Genomic DNA, 14,064 nt, shown 5'->3' on the forward strand with positions numbered 1-14,064 from the left:
ATTTTTTTTCCTGAGATTTCCTATAATGAGTTAATAATCGAGAAAAGGGCTTTTTACTTTCATTGGCATGATATTTTGAAAACTATCCTATATATCAAGTCTCTGTAATTGAAAAAAAAAATATGTGTTGCTAATGTGTCAAGTGTTAAAATTCGTTTTGGCAGGTGGTATATTTGTCATTGAAAAAAAAACTATTAGGCCTATTCAGAGAATTATTTTGTTGTTTTGATGACACCGTGTTGCCCGTTATTGAATGTCGTAGATCTGGCAACCTGTACCACTCCTTGAAACTATATTTGATGTGTATGTCGCAGTAAATCAAGTCCACAATTATCATATAATGGCCATATAACTGCTGAGTCCATATAATAACAAATATATTTATTTATCTGAAAGAAATAATAATTCACAAATACAATTTGTGACACACATGACACATTAACCTGTAAAAATCAATAGCAATAGCACCTACTTGACAGATGGGGCAATAAACGTTTTTGATAAAATCTTCGTTATAAATCTCATAAAAGATTAGCACGTTTGAAATTAAATGAATAATTATGAAATTTCGGCACAATTCAAAATATCTTGCATTATTGAAAGAAACGTACTTTTAAATGTAAATTTACTTCTTATTAAATTATTCAAATCAATATTGAAATAAATATTGTTCTCTATAATTGTACTTTTAGAATAAAAGTGTTTTAGAAATAATATACCAAATTTATCTAAATTCCTATGAAAAGAAACTATTTATCAAAACATACCTGAACGGCGACATTAATCGACCGAATAAATTTGTGGACCAAATTTTGTTTGTACAATAGAAAGTTCATATATCCCTAACAGTGAAATTGACATGCAGTGCTCGTGCAATTATCGCGCTAAACAATCGTCATAGGCATATCTATTATATGTCGTCATGCAGTGTCCTTTGTCATATATGAAAGTACGTCATGATGAATGAAATGACGAAATGAATTGAAGATGAATTATGAAATGAAACTCAAATTCCAATTAGTATTTTGATATAAATAATCAAAATAATCAATGCGGTGACATGTATTTAAACAACATGCAGCTGAATTTTGAGAAAATCGGCACTGTACAAACAACATGCACCCACGGGTATTTGCAAATTTATTTTTTATTTTAACCAGCAACCGATAATAATTTTTTTTAGCTAGATGTAACAGATAGGATGTGGGAAATTTACCAGAATACTTGCATAAATCAACGCACGATTGAAACTTAAAATACCTTTCTTTCATGATGGTCAGTTCTGCTCACCAGTTGTGCTACCAATACTAATATATTATATAAAACATTTTAAAACACGATATTAGCATAGACCTGTTATCAAATTTATTATAGGTCTCTGATGTTCACGAGCTACTTTATCATTATCAGCCAATATTCTCTATGTTGAAATTCAGTAAATGGAATGCACCACCTTAATACAAATGGAATATAGAGCTATGTTCCACAGGCCTCCGTTTCCGACAGAGCTGGCCTGGCCCCTAAGTGGTAGTATAATTTTACTGCACTTTCTTTTAAGTTAGGAGCTTTCATATATCGTAGCATACTTTTGATTTCGTGCCATGTATGGCCAGGTGAAATAAGAAGTGATGACGGAATTGTCTTCACCGTTACCGATGTGTGATTTGTCATATCACTTCCGCTTCCTTTTCACATTTACGGCCATCAGAAGTATGATTTCTATTGATATCTGAATTAAATCCACTCCATCTTCACTGGTCATTTGGCGTTGGAACTTTATTTATGTTATAAAAAATATCAAAATCATTGAGTATCATATTAACAACTGTTTTGTTGATAAAACGTATTGCTGAGCCATCATTTGACAGTTATTAGCGAAACACCCAGACGACAATTTTGGTTAAGATGATGTACTATTTCATATACTGTATTACCGGCGAGTTACTACAACCTTTTAAACAGTGAACGTAACATACGACTGTCAAAAGCAGCATTTTATCGAATCACAGTATTGTCACGTTACTGTATCGTTTTAACTTTAATGTATGTTGTGCCAAGTTCATGTAATGTCTTGCAATATTACATTTATGAAGGATACAGTAGTCATTCGGATCAAACAAGGGTTTGATTTACCATCGTAAAGAGTTATTGCATAGACAGTAACTTTTGTATGACACTAGAAGAAAATATCCTTTGAACTCTTGAAATTATAATGAAAATATTTTGTGCACTGTACAATTTGACATTTTCAATTTAGAAAATGTATTATACATACAGTATATTAGTGTTCCTCCAGTGAATTTTCTGCTTGCTTAGGAATCACTGAGACAAACAGTTCACATTTTGAATGTAGAGAATAATTTGGTTATAGGGTAACATTGCTCCAAGTTCGGTAACCATTTTTTTCACTATAAAGATCAATATGCAGAATGTATGCTGGAATTAGTCATTTCTACCCAAACTGAACATTGGTGTAGTTCAAATGTATAGCATATCATTATTTCCCAATTGGGAGCCTTCAAGGAGCTAGAGTAGAATAAGGACAGAAAGAACATGATTTGTTTAAACATATTCAAGTATGTAAGCACAAGCAAATACAATATACAAATACAAACTTGTGGTATGTTTCAGAAAGAAGCAACTTGCAAGAATATTCTAATAAATAAGGTGCATGTGGAATGATTTTCTTAACTGACTAGTAAATAAGACAGACATATAGAATATTAAATTTTACTAGCCACTGACAAGACCAACAGTGTATCTTTTCTAGATCACAGTTCAAGATCCCTGCAGCATATTGAGGATTATATAAATTGGTCTATAATTTTTCACTTCACAGGGGTTATTCTTAAAATAAGCATTACATTTGCTTTCTTCCATTCAGAACATGACTGAGTGTTGGTGATAGAAATTTATATACACTATCATTTTTAAAAAGCATTACTTTTTTTGCTTCAAACTGTTTCTTGAAGTAACTTCCTTCTTGAAAGGAATTTTCATTTATGTTATCTATATAGGAGAGTTCTTCATGATGTCATCATTTGCCTGTGATTTGGTTTTGGTTGGCAAAAAAATCCATTGAGTGGTATGGGGCATTAACTTTAAATCATCATAACTTTTTCATTTTTAAAGATAATTGAAAAATTCTTTTATTCATGGATTTTTTAAATAAATATTCCGTAATTAGACTATATTCGCATACGATTTTAATTGTAATTTTATACGAAAATAGAGGTTTAGTTGTAAATTCACATACAAAATATGGATTATTTTATCTTAATAAAACATTTTACAGATTGGATATTGTAATAACAAAGTTACAAAGTTTAGAAAATTGGGATTCTAATTATGAAATTGTCAATTGTTCATTAAGTTGTTTATTTGCCTAACAATTTGACACTTAATGATATGCAAATTAGTGAATGTGACATCACTAATTTGATTGGCAAACTCTCCTATTAACAGTGATAACCTTGTTAACTAAGTACATGTATATGAATAATGAATTAGTGAATAGTAACCTCATTTTAAAGCTATATTATAACAAAAACTAAATACAGTTACAATGTGATGCTAAAGAATTAGCCAAAATTTGGTCTTTTTTTTTTTTCTATCAGGTGTCATCTCATTATGCAGGCTGTATAGCTCAGTTAATTTAGGCCTCTTAAGCCTGTTGACTGTTTTTATTGTATTTATTTAGTTTCGGATTTTAAAGGTTTTTGTACTGTTTGTATTTTCTATATAAGTTCAAGGAAAAAATTTTTATTCTGTCGTTAGCTTATGAAATAATGCACTTATGTTTTACAGTTAAACCATGGCCCCAAAAAGGAACAATATTATTCCTAATGGACATTTCCGTAAAGACTGGCAACGCTATGTCAAAACCTGGTTCAACCAGCCCATGAGAAAAAAAAGGAGGCACCAAAATAGAGTTAAGAAAGCTCTCAAAGTTGCCCCTCGACCAGTAGCTGGACTTCTCCGACCAGTTGTGAGATGTCCAACTGTCAAGTACAATACAAAAGTGAGGGCTGGCAAAGGATTCACTCTAGAAGAGCTGAAGGTATTGTCATTTGAGTGAATTCCTAAATCCCCTATGACATTTTTTACATGGGGCAAAATAAAATAAAAAAGTATGGTTCCAGTTACCCAACCTGTCCTAGACATTTTTGCCAAAATAAAACAAGAAAAAAAGAACGACCTACCCTACCCACTTCAGGAAATACAAATTTTTTTGTAACTATTCCTGACCATACTAGGTATTTACAGTAGTAACAACAATGGCTGTGTACTTGCTTACAGCTGTGCCCATGAGACAAATTAAAAGCATGTTGATGTTTCCTTTTTTTTCCGCAAAAAAATTACAGTCGTATAATGTTATTGGTGATTGTCTGGCTGTGTGAGCAGTAGTAGGTAGCCACATAGCCAAATGGTAGATGAGCTTGAATGTGGCTAAATACTTAAAAATACTTAAACCTTGGTAACAAAAATAACTATTAACAAATACGTAAGTAAGCACGTGTCTTGTTTTCATTTCATTTCATCTATTTCTTGATTAGTTTTCAAATAAATAATGATCATATTTGAGCCACATTATATCACAATACGTAAATTTCAAAAGGATCTTTGCGTTATACTCTTTAACATTTTTCTTTTAAGGCTTGAGTCCATTGGTCTTCCTTGTACTTGAATAACCACTTTCACTTTGCAATCAGGTTTGTTATTACAGAAGCGACCCTTACAGCATATGCATGGATAACGGTCACCAGAAGTCGCATGCATACAAAGTTATCTAGGTCGATTTTTTGTCTTGCAAGACAATAAATATATAGACACATATTTCATGTATTTAAGGCATTTTACTTGTGGATATCAAATGAAATCGTACAAAAAAAGTACAATTTAGTTGAAATAATTCAAAGTTGAGGCATATTTCAACAGAAACAAAAATTTACGAAAATGACAGCTAATACAGCTTTAAATTATGAGGATGGTCTATTGATGAACATTGGACATTAGCCACAGTATCTGTCTATGCCCTAATTCTGTAACAGTGTGGCTAAGAAGAATGTTCTACTACTGCTAACACAGTCTAGTGGTCAGATGTTATTATGAATGTTTTCATTGAACACTTGAATGGTCATCTTGCAGGATTTAGTGACATTTCAATCCAACCTCATGATTTAAAAAAATATCAATAAAAAAAATTATTTTACGACCTACTGACCATATTATATTTTAAAAAATGATAGGAATCACACATATTTTTTCATTTGGTCTTCTCTAATTATAATCACACATGGTCTCTTATGTTACTCTGTTTGTCAAAGATTGTTGTTCATACTTTTGTCCCCGGTCACAACATGGTGTGGAGACATAGAAATGCCAGTCTGTATTACCTTATAAACGCTATCACACCTACATTCTGTTAGAATTTTTCTTTATGTTATACTATTTAATTAATAGCAATCTCTTGTAAATTCAGCAGTTGTAAAAATATTAAAGGAAACGGTGATTCCAATTTTGTTGTATTTTTCTCCTATCTTGAAAAAACTGGGTCAGCTAATCCATAAATCAAACTGGCCTCACACTATTGAATGTTCTTGTAAAATTTCCATGTGGTAATTGGCCCTTATTTTCACTGTAAATATACAATGAGGTGTGAGTTGTAATGGAACATATCCACTTAAATGAATAAATGAATGTGTAAAAAATAAGATTTTTTTTTTTTATAGACAAAGCTTTTTTGTTTTCATGGTACTCGTAACACTAATGATTTGTTTCCTTTTAGGCTGCTGGTATTAATAAGAGACAAGCTCTGACTATTGGAATTTCCATAGATTTTAGAAGAAAAAACAAATGTATGGAATCTTTACAACAAAACACACAAAGACTGAAGGAATACAAATCTAAATTGATCCTATTCCCTAAGAAAATGAGCAAATCAAGAAAGGGTGATGCTACAGTAAGTAAAGACATCTGTTCTGCCTTGTCTGGCAGTGTATATAAAAATAGTATTTGGTCCGAAGAAAATATCGAAACCCTTCATGCTGAATAAACCTGAAAGCAGTTTCGATGCTTTTGAAGTGTCAATTTGGTCTCGTTTGTTTTGTTTATTGAAATGTGGTCTATTGATACTCTTTTATCAGTAAAAGATTGGAAAATACCAATTATCCAATGACTTTCCCATGCTTATTTTCACTTTCAGTGGAAAATGGCTACTGTCATGCACCGCATACTGTGTTACTCTAAGTCCGATGCCTGGGTCTAGAAAATTGAAACTAAGGACTTCCAATTTTTACTTTGGGAAAAAGCCTGTTGGGTATATGTTGAAGTGGCTTTCTACTGTTATGGGGAAAGGTCCTTGTGCAATTCGGAAAAAGGAGAATGAAAATTGCAACTTTTAAGTTCCATGCTTTGGACTAGAAAATTACACACACTTGCCAGTTACATACAAAAAGCCTGTCAGGCATGTATTTCCCTTACTATCCTGTTGTTTTCAATCTTAATCACCTGAAGAATGTCAAGAGGGTGTCCATGCCAAAACCAGGCACATAACAGATTTTGATGTAAAAAATTTTTTCACCCATTTCATATCTCAAATGCATCATATCTGAAATTTGAACATTGATTATTTTTTTTTATTAACTTCCAATGATTAGAGAGAAATAAATTAGAAAGTATTGAAATTCATTGAAGAAAGGGAGATAACTCTCATCTCCCAATTCTTTCAAAAATAAAATCAAGAGACCTCGCCATAATTTTTATGATTTTGGCAAATGATACTATGATGTTATACATACAAGACTTAGATATTGATCATGCAATTTGAATGCTGACCTTTTTTGTGTTGGATTAAAACAATGTCCCAAATGTGAATGTTGATGGGTGATTATAGGTTGCAACTAATTATTTCCTGGGATGTCCTCTCTCTGGTCAAGCTTGCCTAAATTTTTACAGTACATTTATCTATGACCCAGAAATAAATATTGAACATATTCTTTTTTGGCAATGATTTACTTTCACTTGATCTAAACATTGCTAACTTCCTTACGGTAAATTCTTTATCAAGCAAACTTAACATTTTAAGATTTAACAGTGTATTTTTAGCTCACCTGGCTGAAGGTCATGTGAGCTATTGCCCTCACTTGGCATCTGCCGTCGTTAACACAATTTCTTAAATCTTCGCCTCTGAAACTACCGGACCAATTGGAACCAAACTTGTCATGAATGTTTCTAAGGGTATCCTGCATAGAACTGATGTGGGGATTTTTGATTCGTTGAAAAACATTGCCGCTGTTACTGAAAATAGAACATAGGGGTCGGACAGTAGTTTTTTGCATATATCTCCAAAACCGTTAGGTTTAGCTCAATTCTGACAAGGGGTTAAAGTGTCCAGCATGATGAGATCTTTTTGCAGTTAAATTTTCAATTTTTATCCATTAAGCCATATTGAAGTTATTGCCTTTTTTCAACATTTTTTGCTATTTTTAATGTTATTTCTTCCAAAATCTTCTCCTTTGACACTACTTTACCAATTGAAACCAAACTTGGTACACATGTTCCTAGGGGTATCCTGTATAGAACTGATGTGGGGATTTTTGATCTGTCGAAAAAACATGGCTGCCATTACTAGAAACAGAACATATAGGTCAGATAGTAGTTTTTCACATATATCTCCAAAACGGTTAGGTTTAGCAAAATTCTTTTAATAGCTGAAATGATCCTTATTTTTAGGACTTCAGAAGTCTTCAGGCATACCTCCCATTACTGAATCAATTTGTCACCAAAGAATATTCTCGGATTCTTTTTTTAGTATAAGCCTATATTTGTACTCCACTGGGTCAAAAAGCCAAGATTTTTGTGACTCAATTGTTTGAAGTCTTAAGTCTTCTTGGGATAGCATGTGTGAACAAACTTAACATATTTAGTAAAAAATTGGGGTTTTTTTTGGTATTTTCTGTTTAGTTTTATCACATTTTATAACACGAGTACCCAACATGTCTTTTTTGCATCGATTACATGCTTGAAATTAACATTTTGTCAAAGTTGAAGTATTCTTCTCATGGGTAGGGGTGGCAATTTTTCACCTAATTGGTCTTGGAAAAGTTCAAATATTTATTGCTTAGGCTCATTTTGAAGTTTAGACATAATGTAAATGTGCTGTGACACATAAAAGCTTGTTTAAACTACTGAATTCTGAAAAAAAGACAATATCTTGTGATATAGAAAAAAATTCTGCAATTCTGAAATTTCCCATTTTTCTGATTTATAGTAATTGTCACCCAAAAAAGAAAAAACTAAGCACCTGAATTGATTAGATATGTTTTATACATCTTTATCTTAATAATGAATGCTTAAAATATGAGTTCTACACTCTTGGTATGATGTGATTGAGAATTCTGTTTGATACTGTGACCAGTTTTCTAGGTATAGGGGTAATATTTTTACCATTCTTTGAAAAAACCTTTCATGAAATTAGGTTTTTTTTGTGGTTTATTTATGTAGAAAATAGAATTATCTATCAAATGATACCTAATTTGAGACGTTTCAGTTGAGCAATAACTCGTAGAGTAGAATTTATCTGACTTAAACAGAAAATTCGAAAATCCAATTTTTTGCATTTTTTAGCTAAATTCTGACGACGAAAATCTGCAAACTTTATCAAAAGAACCCCAGAAGTATGAATTTTGATCATGCTAAACAGAAAATAAACTGTTTTTACTGACATACAAATACTCTGGGGTTCTGACATTGAATTATATGTTAATTTAAGCAATTTTTCAGCTTCGTAGGGGTACATTTTATTCATTTTCCCCCCAAACCTTATGTGTTACTGCAACGTTATTGGTACCATTGTAAAGCTGAGACATTGGGCTACATGATACATACATATGTAAGTTTACTTCGTTTTTGAAGAAAGAAGTTCGTAGAATCAAAATACTCGAAAAATTTATTTTAGCCTCGATGAGGTATAAAAAGTAGCCAAAATATACAAAAATGCTTCAGTGAATTTTTTGGCGACAAAAATATTCTGAAATGGGAGGTATAGGGGTACCTGAAAATCATATTTTGGTTGATGAATGGGGGGTGCACAAGGGTTATCTCAGCCCACGTACTAAAACTTTATCCTCTTTGACATGCATATTTTATATCCATTACATTGCAACAAAAAAGTCTGTGGCTTAAATTTTACCCTGTTCCTGCCAGATTTTTACATGTACAACCTCTTAAAATGTTATTTGATTACCTTTGATGGATCTATTTAAAAATTGTTTCAGTTTGCTGTGTGCTTCTGTAATAAGCCAAGTGCCTCATTAAGATTGATGAGTCTTGCTTTATATCTGTAAGAGAAAGAATCAGCATGTGACTATTTTACTTTAATTTAAGACTATGAAGTAGGTGCAATTGCCAAAGAATGGAAATAGGATGATCAGCAATTTAATGGTCCTGATAATTTTGTAAAGATTACAATATTGATATGGAAAGTGCAACTGGAAATATGTTGACTTTTGGTCAAAGGTCCTTAATTTCACTGCCCAGCTAATTAGTATATTCATGAAATAGTCAGTAGAGTGTAGTGATTTCATGAAAATCCAAACACTTGCATGTATACTCTGTCAACCAAAATGTCTGTATATGGATGACAATAGCACAATACCATTATAGGATAGCAAAGTTGCAGTTGTAACGTTCAGTATAAGTGTGTGGATCTTTATGATACAACTCCACAAAGTGCCTTACCACAAAGGGGAAGCTTGGATTTAAAGGGTTATGACTTGAGCCATTTTTAGCTCACCTGGCCAAAGGCCATATGAGCTGTTTCCATCACTTGGTGTCCGTCGTCATTAACAATTATACAAAACTCTTCTCCTCTGAAACTACTTGACTAATTAGAACCAAACTTGGTATGAATGTTCCTTGGGGTGTACAGCATAGAACTGTGGTGGGGATTTTTGATTCGTCAAAATACATGGCAGCCGTTACTAAAAGTAGAACATAGGGGTCAGACAGTAGTTTTTCGCATGTATCTCCTAAACCGTTAGGTCTATCCAAATTCTTTCAATACCTGAAATGATCCATATTATAAGGACTACAAGTCTTCAGAGTCCTTGTAACAGTTATTGCCCTTGAAAGGGGGAAAAATGACTTTTTTTTAAAATAGTTTTCAGTCAATATCTTGAAAACTATGATAGATTAAAAGAAACTTTCAATTGTTGAAAAAATTGTTGTGATAGTCCTACCAAAGACTTCTTTAGTCAAAATTGTTGGACAACTTCTTGTTTAATTTATTGCCTTTGAAAGGCAAAATTCAAGAAGGTGAGCAATTCAGGCTCGTGGGAGCCTCTTGTCTTTCAATGAGGGACCCAAAGAAAGTAGTAGATATGTTACAGTTACATGAGATGTTCACCCATATAAAAGGATAACTTTTTAAAATGAATATGCCATTCAGGGCTTAAAAAAAAACACCAGAAAAGGTTGAATTACTTTTGATTAATAATGTCTTTTTCAGGCAGAAGAAATTAAGATGGCTAAGCAGCTTAAGGGAATGGTCATGCCAATTCGCCAAGTGCGCAAACTGGAGAAAGCTAGAAAGATCACTGATGAAGAGAAGAAATTTAGTGCATTTACTGCTCTTAGACAAGCTCGTGCTAATGCCAGACTGGTTGGTTACAGAGAAAAGAAAGCTAAGCAGAAGGCTGAAGAGGAGGCTAACAAGCCTAAAAAATAAACTATTCAGCTTTCAAATAAAAAAATCTGGAAAAGAAATGGTTTGTTTATCTTGACCTAAAATATTTTTGTGTAGCTCATCATGGTTTATAAAAACACCTGGACTACTTTGATGTGCAATTTCTTTAAATGAAAGGTTTAGGACCTTAGAGATTTGGAAAAGAAATGGTTTGTTTATCTTGACCTAAAATGTTTTTGTGTAGTTCATCATGGTTTATAAAAACACCTGGACTACTTTGATGTGCAATTTCTTTAAATGAAAGGTTTTAGGACCTTAGAGATTTTGAAAAGCTGACTAGTCCTCCAGTTAAGAAAGTAATCAAGTCCAACCGAAGTTTTCAGTGAGATCCCAAGGTCATTTAGATCTTTTAAGGTTCTTTCAAGATAGATTGTGGATTTTTTTGGTTTTGGTCCCTGTAATAAAGAATTCAGAATTTCACAGGAATATGTTACTCCACAAAAAATGACCTTGCATTTGCCCTTAGAAGGTTAGGTTTGTTACATGTCAAAATCAGGCCTATATATAGTCTGTTCGTTCTGTTAACGTTGTCAGTGTACATATATTAATATAAGCAAAGTATGTGTTAACTTTGTGAACGAGACCTTTTTACTGCCATTTTGTGTGCATAACACAGAAACCAAAGCATAAAATGTAGCTACATGTGTAAACTGGAAGTTTGATTTAACTTTGGAAAAACACTTAATTTCATTTAATTAGCTACATGCACTGACAACTTAAATATTTCAACCATGATAACATTAACATTTGCCTACACAGCCCAAAAAATTTTATATGATTTTCACACAAATTGAGCGGATTAAAACTTTGTGACAGAGGTGTAAAATTCGGGTGAATCGAGCATTCACGTGAATTGTTCAGTGCAATTTGTGTAAGTGAATTTCATGTGAAAAATATTTGCCTGTGTATAGTTTAATAAATCGTGAAACCAATTAAGTACCTGCAAACATTTATAGTTCAATTCTGCAGGCAATGAATACGACTGGTCCTTCTGACATCAATTAGTCATTTCCTGAATAGGGTCTTTATATTTGTCTCCTCTTTCATCAAGTTTTGGTGTAAACCATAAAAGCTGCGTCAGGATGGAATCGATTTTTCCCAAAATCCATTTAGAGGAAAACTTTGTACAGCTGCAGATTTTGGTGTGGTGTAATGGTAGTGCTGGTGTCTAGACCTTTTGGTTTTCAGACAATAAGTATAAGTGTATGGATCTTTATGAAATCTCTCTATAAGGTGTCATACCACAAGATTAAGCCTGTGGTTAATTATAAGGGTTGTGATTGAGTCATATTGGAATTGAGGACCATTAAAAAAGCATTTATGTGTCGGAACAAAAAGATCAGTTAAAAGGAATTGATCTCCTTGAAATTGTACTACAAGGTGTCATACCACAAAAAAAATGATTTTTGGGGTTAGACTGAAACCATGTAGGAATAAGGGACCACATGGATTTTGGTAAAATTCTTGTGTATCAAATTCAGAGCTGTAAAAAAATCGACCCAAGGCAGTCAATACGCCTTCATTGAACGATGAGAAATGTTCCACACCCGAAGTCTGAAACGAAAAATATACTGGCTGACCTCCGAAATTAAACTAGAAATCGAGTAGCCCAAGATAAATACCAGTTTTGCTAAATTAATTCAAAAATTGCGGTCCTATAATGGTATAGAGCTGTCGTCAGTTCGTGCAATAACTTAATGTTAGTTGGATGATTTTTAAAAAATACCACGCGGTTCCAAACAATAAAAGGAAGATTGGTATTGACTTCGTGGGCAATGGCACCAAGCGTTTTGGGATTGGGGGCAAAAACATGTTTTTTTCAGAGAATTTAATTCCAGTAAAAGCATATGGATGTGTAGGATATTATACCACACATCTTCTTGATTGCAAAATTAAGTAGGTTTTCTTGCTTTTTTATCCCTCCTCCGACAAAAGCAACGAATAGTCTGTCAGTCCGTCATGTCCATTCTTGAGACCTTTTTCAAACGTCCATTTAGGGATTTGATAATTGGTATATTAGTTTAGAGGTTTACTGGTCAATAATAATAAGTTGTGACTTTCATTTAATTTCCGAGCTATCAGTACAGAGGTTTTTCAGATATGACTTGATATTTGGAATGTAGCTGCATAAAGATTAGTGTTGAGAATTCTGTACTGGTCGAATGGCATTTTTGTTTGCTGAGCTTTGACCAGCGAGCGTGTGTATATTCGTCACAATTATAAGTCTTTAATTTCTCTTTGCAGTCGGTTGAGGACCATGTTATGTGCTATTTGCAATACTCTAAGCCATTTGATGGTACCATGTTTTTAAGCGCTGTTCGGATCGATCAGCTTTATACTTTCAACGAGACTATATGTTTTTTTTTTTTTTTTCAAATATGCATTGCTTCTAAACATCTTTTTTTGTGCGAATTTCTGTAATATTTAATATTAGCAAATTTGGTATCCCGAGTTGAACAACAAATCCCGCTTATGATTGATGTTTGCTTGTTGTTTGTTGGGGTTTAACGTCCGAGCAGCAATATTTCAGCTATATTCAGACGATTATGATTGATCGGCGGTCGTGAAGCCTGCTGTTTAAACTAAGCGCCATTTGGCCGATGCTAGATATATTTTGTAATAAGTACTTGATAATAAATTCTGGGACTAAAATTGTATTATGATCAACAATTTCTCTAAATCTTAATTATTTTCATAACTTTACACCGACTGTGAAAAAAATCGTTTTTTATACTTAACAATATTACTCCATTAAAAGAATATGGATGTCTATTATTACTCCACAATATTTTGTACCACAAAAAGTCGACTGGGATTGCTTTTGGGGGTAAGACTTGAACCCTTTAGGAAGGAGGGGCCAGAGGAACCTAGTAACAATCATTTTCGTGATGCCCGACAATAACTTGACTATGTATTATAAACTGGATCTTTTTGAAATTGTACCACAAGGCGCCGTTCCACCAAAGGATGTCCCGAACCGTTTAATAATGAGATGGCTGACACCAGTATTTTCGTACTGTTTGAACAATTTTTTTTATGTCCACAAGATTGTGACTAGAGCTGAGTTAAAATTAGGGACAGAAACAATAATGCGCTTGATGTCCGGACAATAACTAAGCCATTTGTAGTTGAATCTTGTTTAGCTTATTTTGACTTTACGCGTTACTGTTCCTTCGGTAGTCATCGGAATTTTGACTCTTTATTTCATTTTAAAACATGTAGTGTTGTGGGACTTTATTTGAATGATCATGGAATGTTTTTTTTTTAAATAAAAGAATCAAAACACTTAACTTTTTATCCAAAACTCATTTCAATTA

General features: G+C 32.9%; 1 protein-coding gene across 1 annotated transcript; it reads left to right on the plus strand.

The window, feature by feature from the left end:
• Positions 1 to 1,669: 1,669 nt before the first annotated feature.
• LOC148616135 (large ribosomal subunit protein eL13-like) lies at positions 1,670 to 10,767 on the plus strand. Its single transcript, XM_088582846.1, has 4 exons — positions 1,670 to 1,710; positions 3,808 to 4,060; positions 5,789 to 5,962; positions 10,511 to 10,767. The coding sequence occupies exons 2-4, from the start codon at positions 3,815 to 3,817 to the stop codon at positions 10,727 to 10,729; spliced, it is 639 nt and encodes a 212-aa protein (XP_088438972.1). The 5' UTR covers positions 1,670 to 1,710; positions 3,808 to 3,814; the 3' UTR covers positions 10,730 to 10,767.
• Positions 10,768 to 14,064: the final 3,297 nt, after the last annotated feature.

Source organism: Perna viridis, chromosome 5 (assembly GCF_037379345.1).
Source record: "Perna viridis isolate PV_CMFRI_1.1 ecotype Kerala chromosome 5, ASM3737934v1, whole genome shotgun sequence".
NCBI lineage: Eukaryota > Metazoa > Mollusca > Bivalvia > Mytilida > Mytilidae > Perna > Perna viridis.

Excerpts from the sequence above, each read along its gene's own strand:
- LOC148616135 (XM_088582846.1), top strand. The coding sequence starts at position 3,815 with ATGGCCCCAAAAAGGAACAATATTATTCCTAATGGACATTTCCGTAAA. Across the intron at positions 4,061-5,788 it reads TCACTCTAGAAGAGCTGAAG|GCTGCTGGTATTAATAAGAG; the intron begins GTATTGTCATTT and ends GTTTCCTTTTAG. Across the intron at positions 5,963-10,510 it reads CAAGAAAGGGTGATGCTACA|GCAGAAGAAATTAAGATGGC; the intron begins GTAAGTAAAGAC and ends TGTCTTTTTCAG.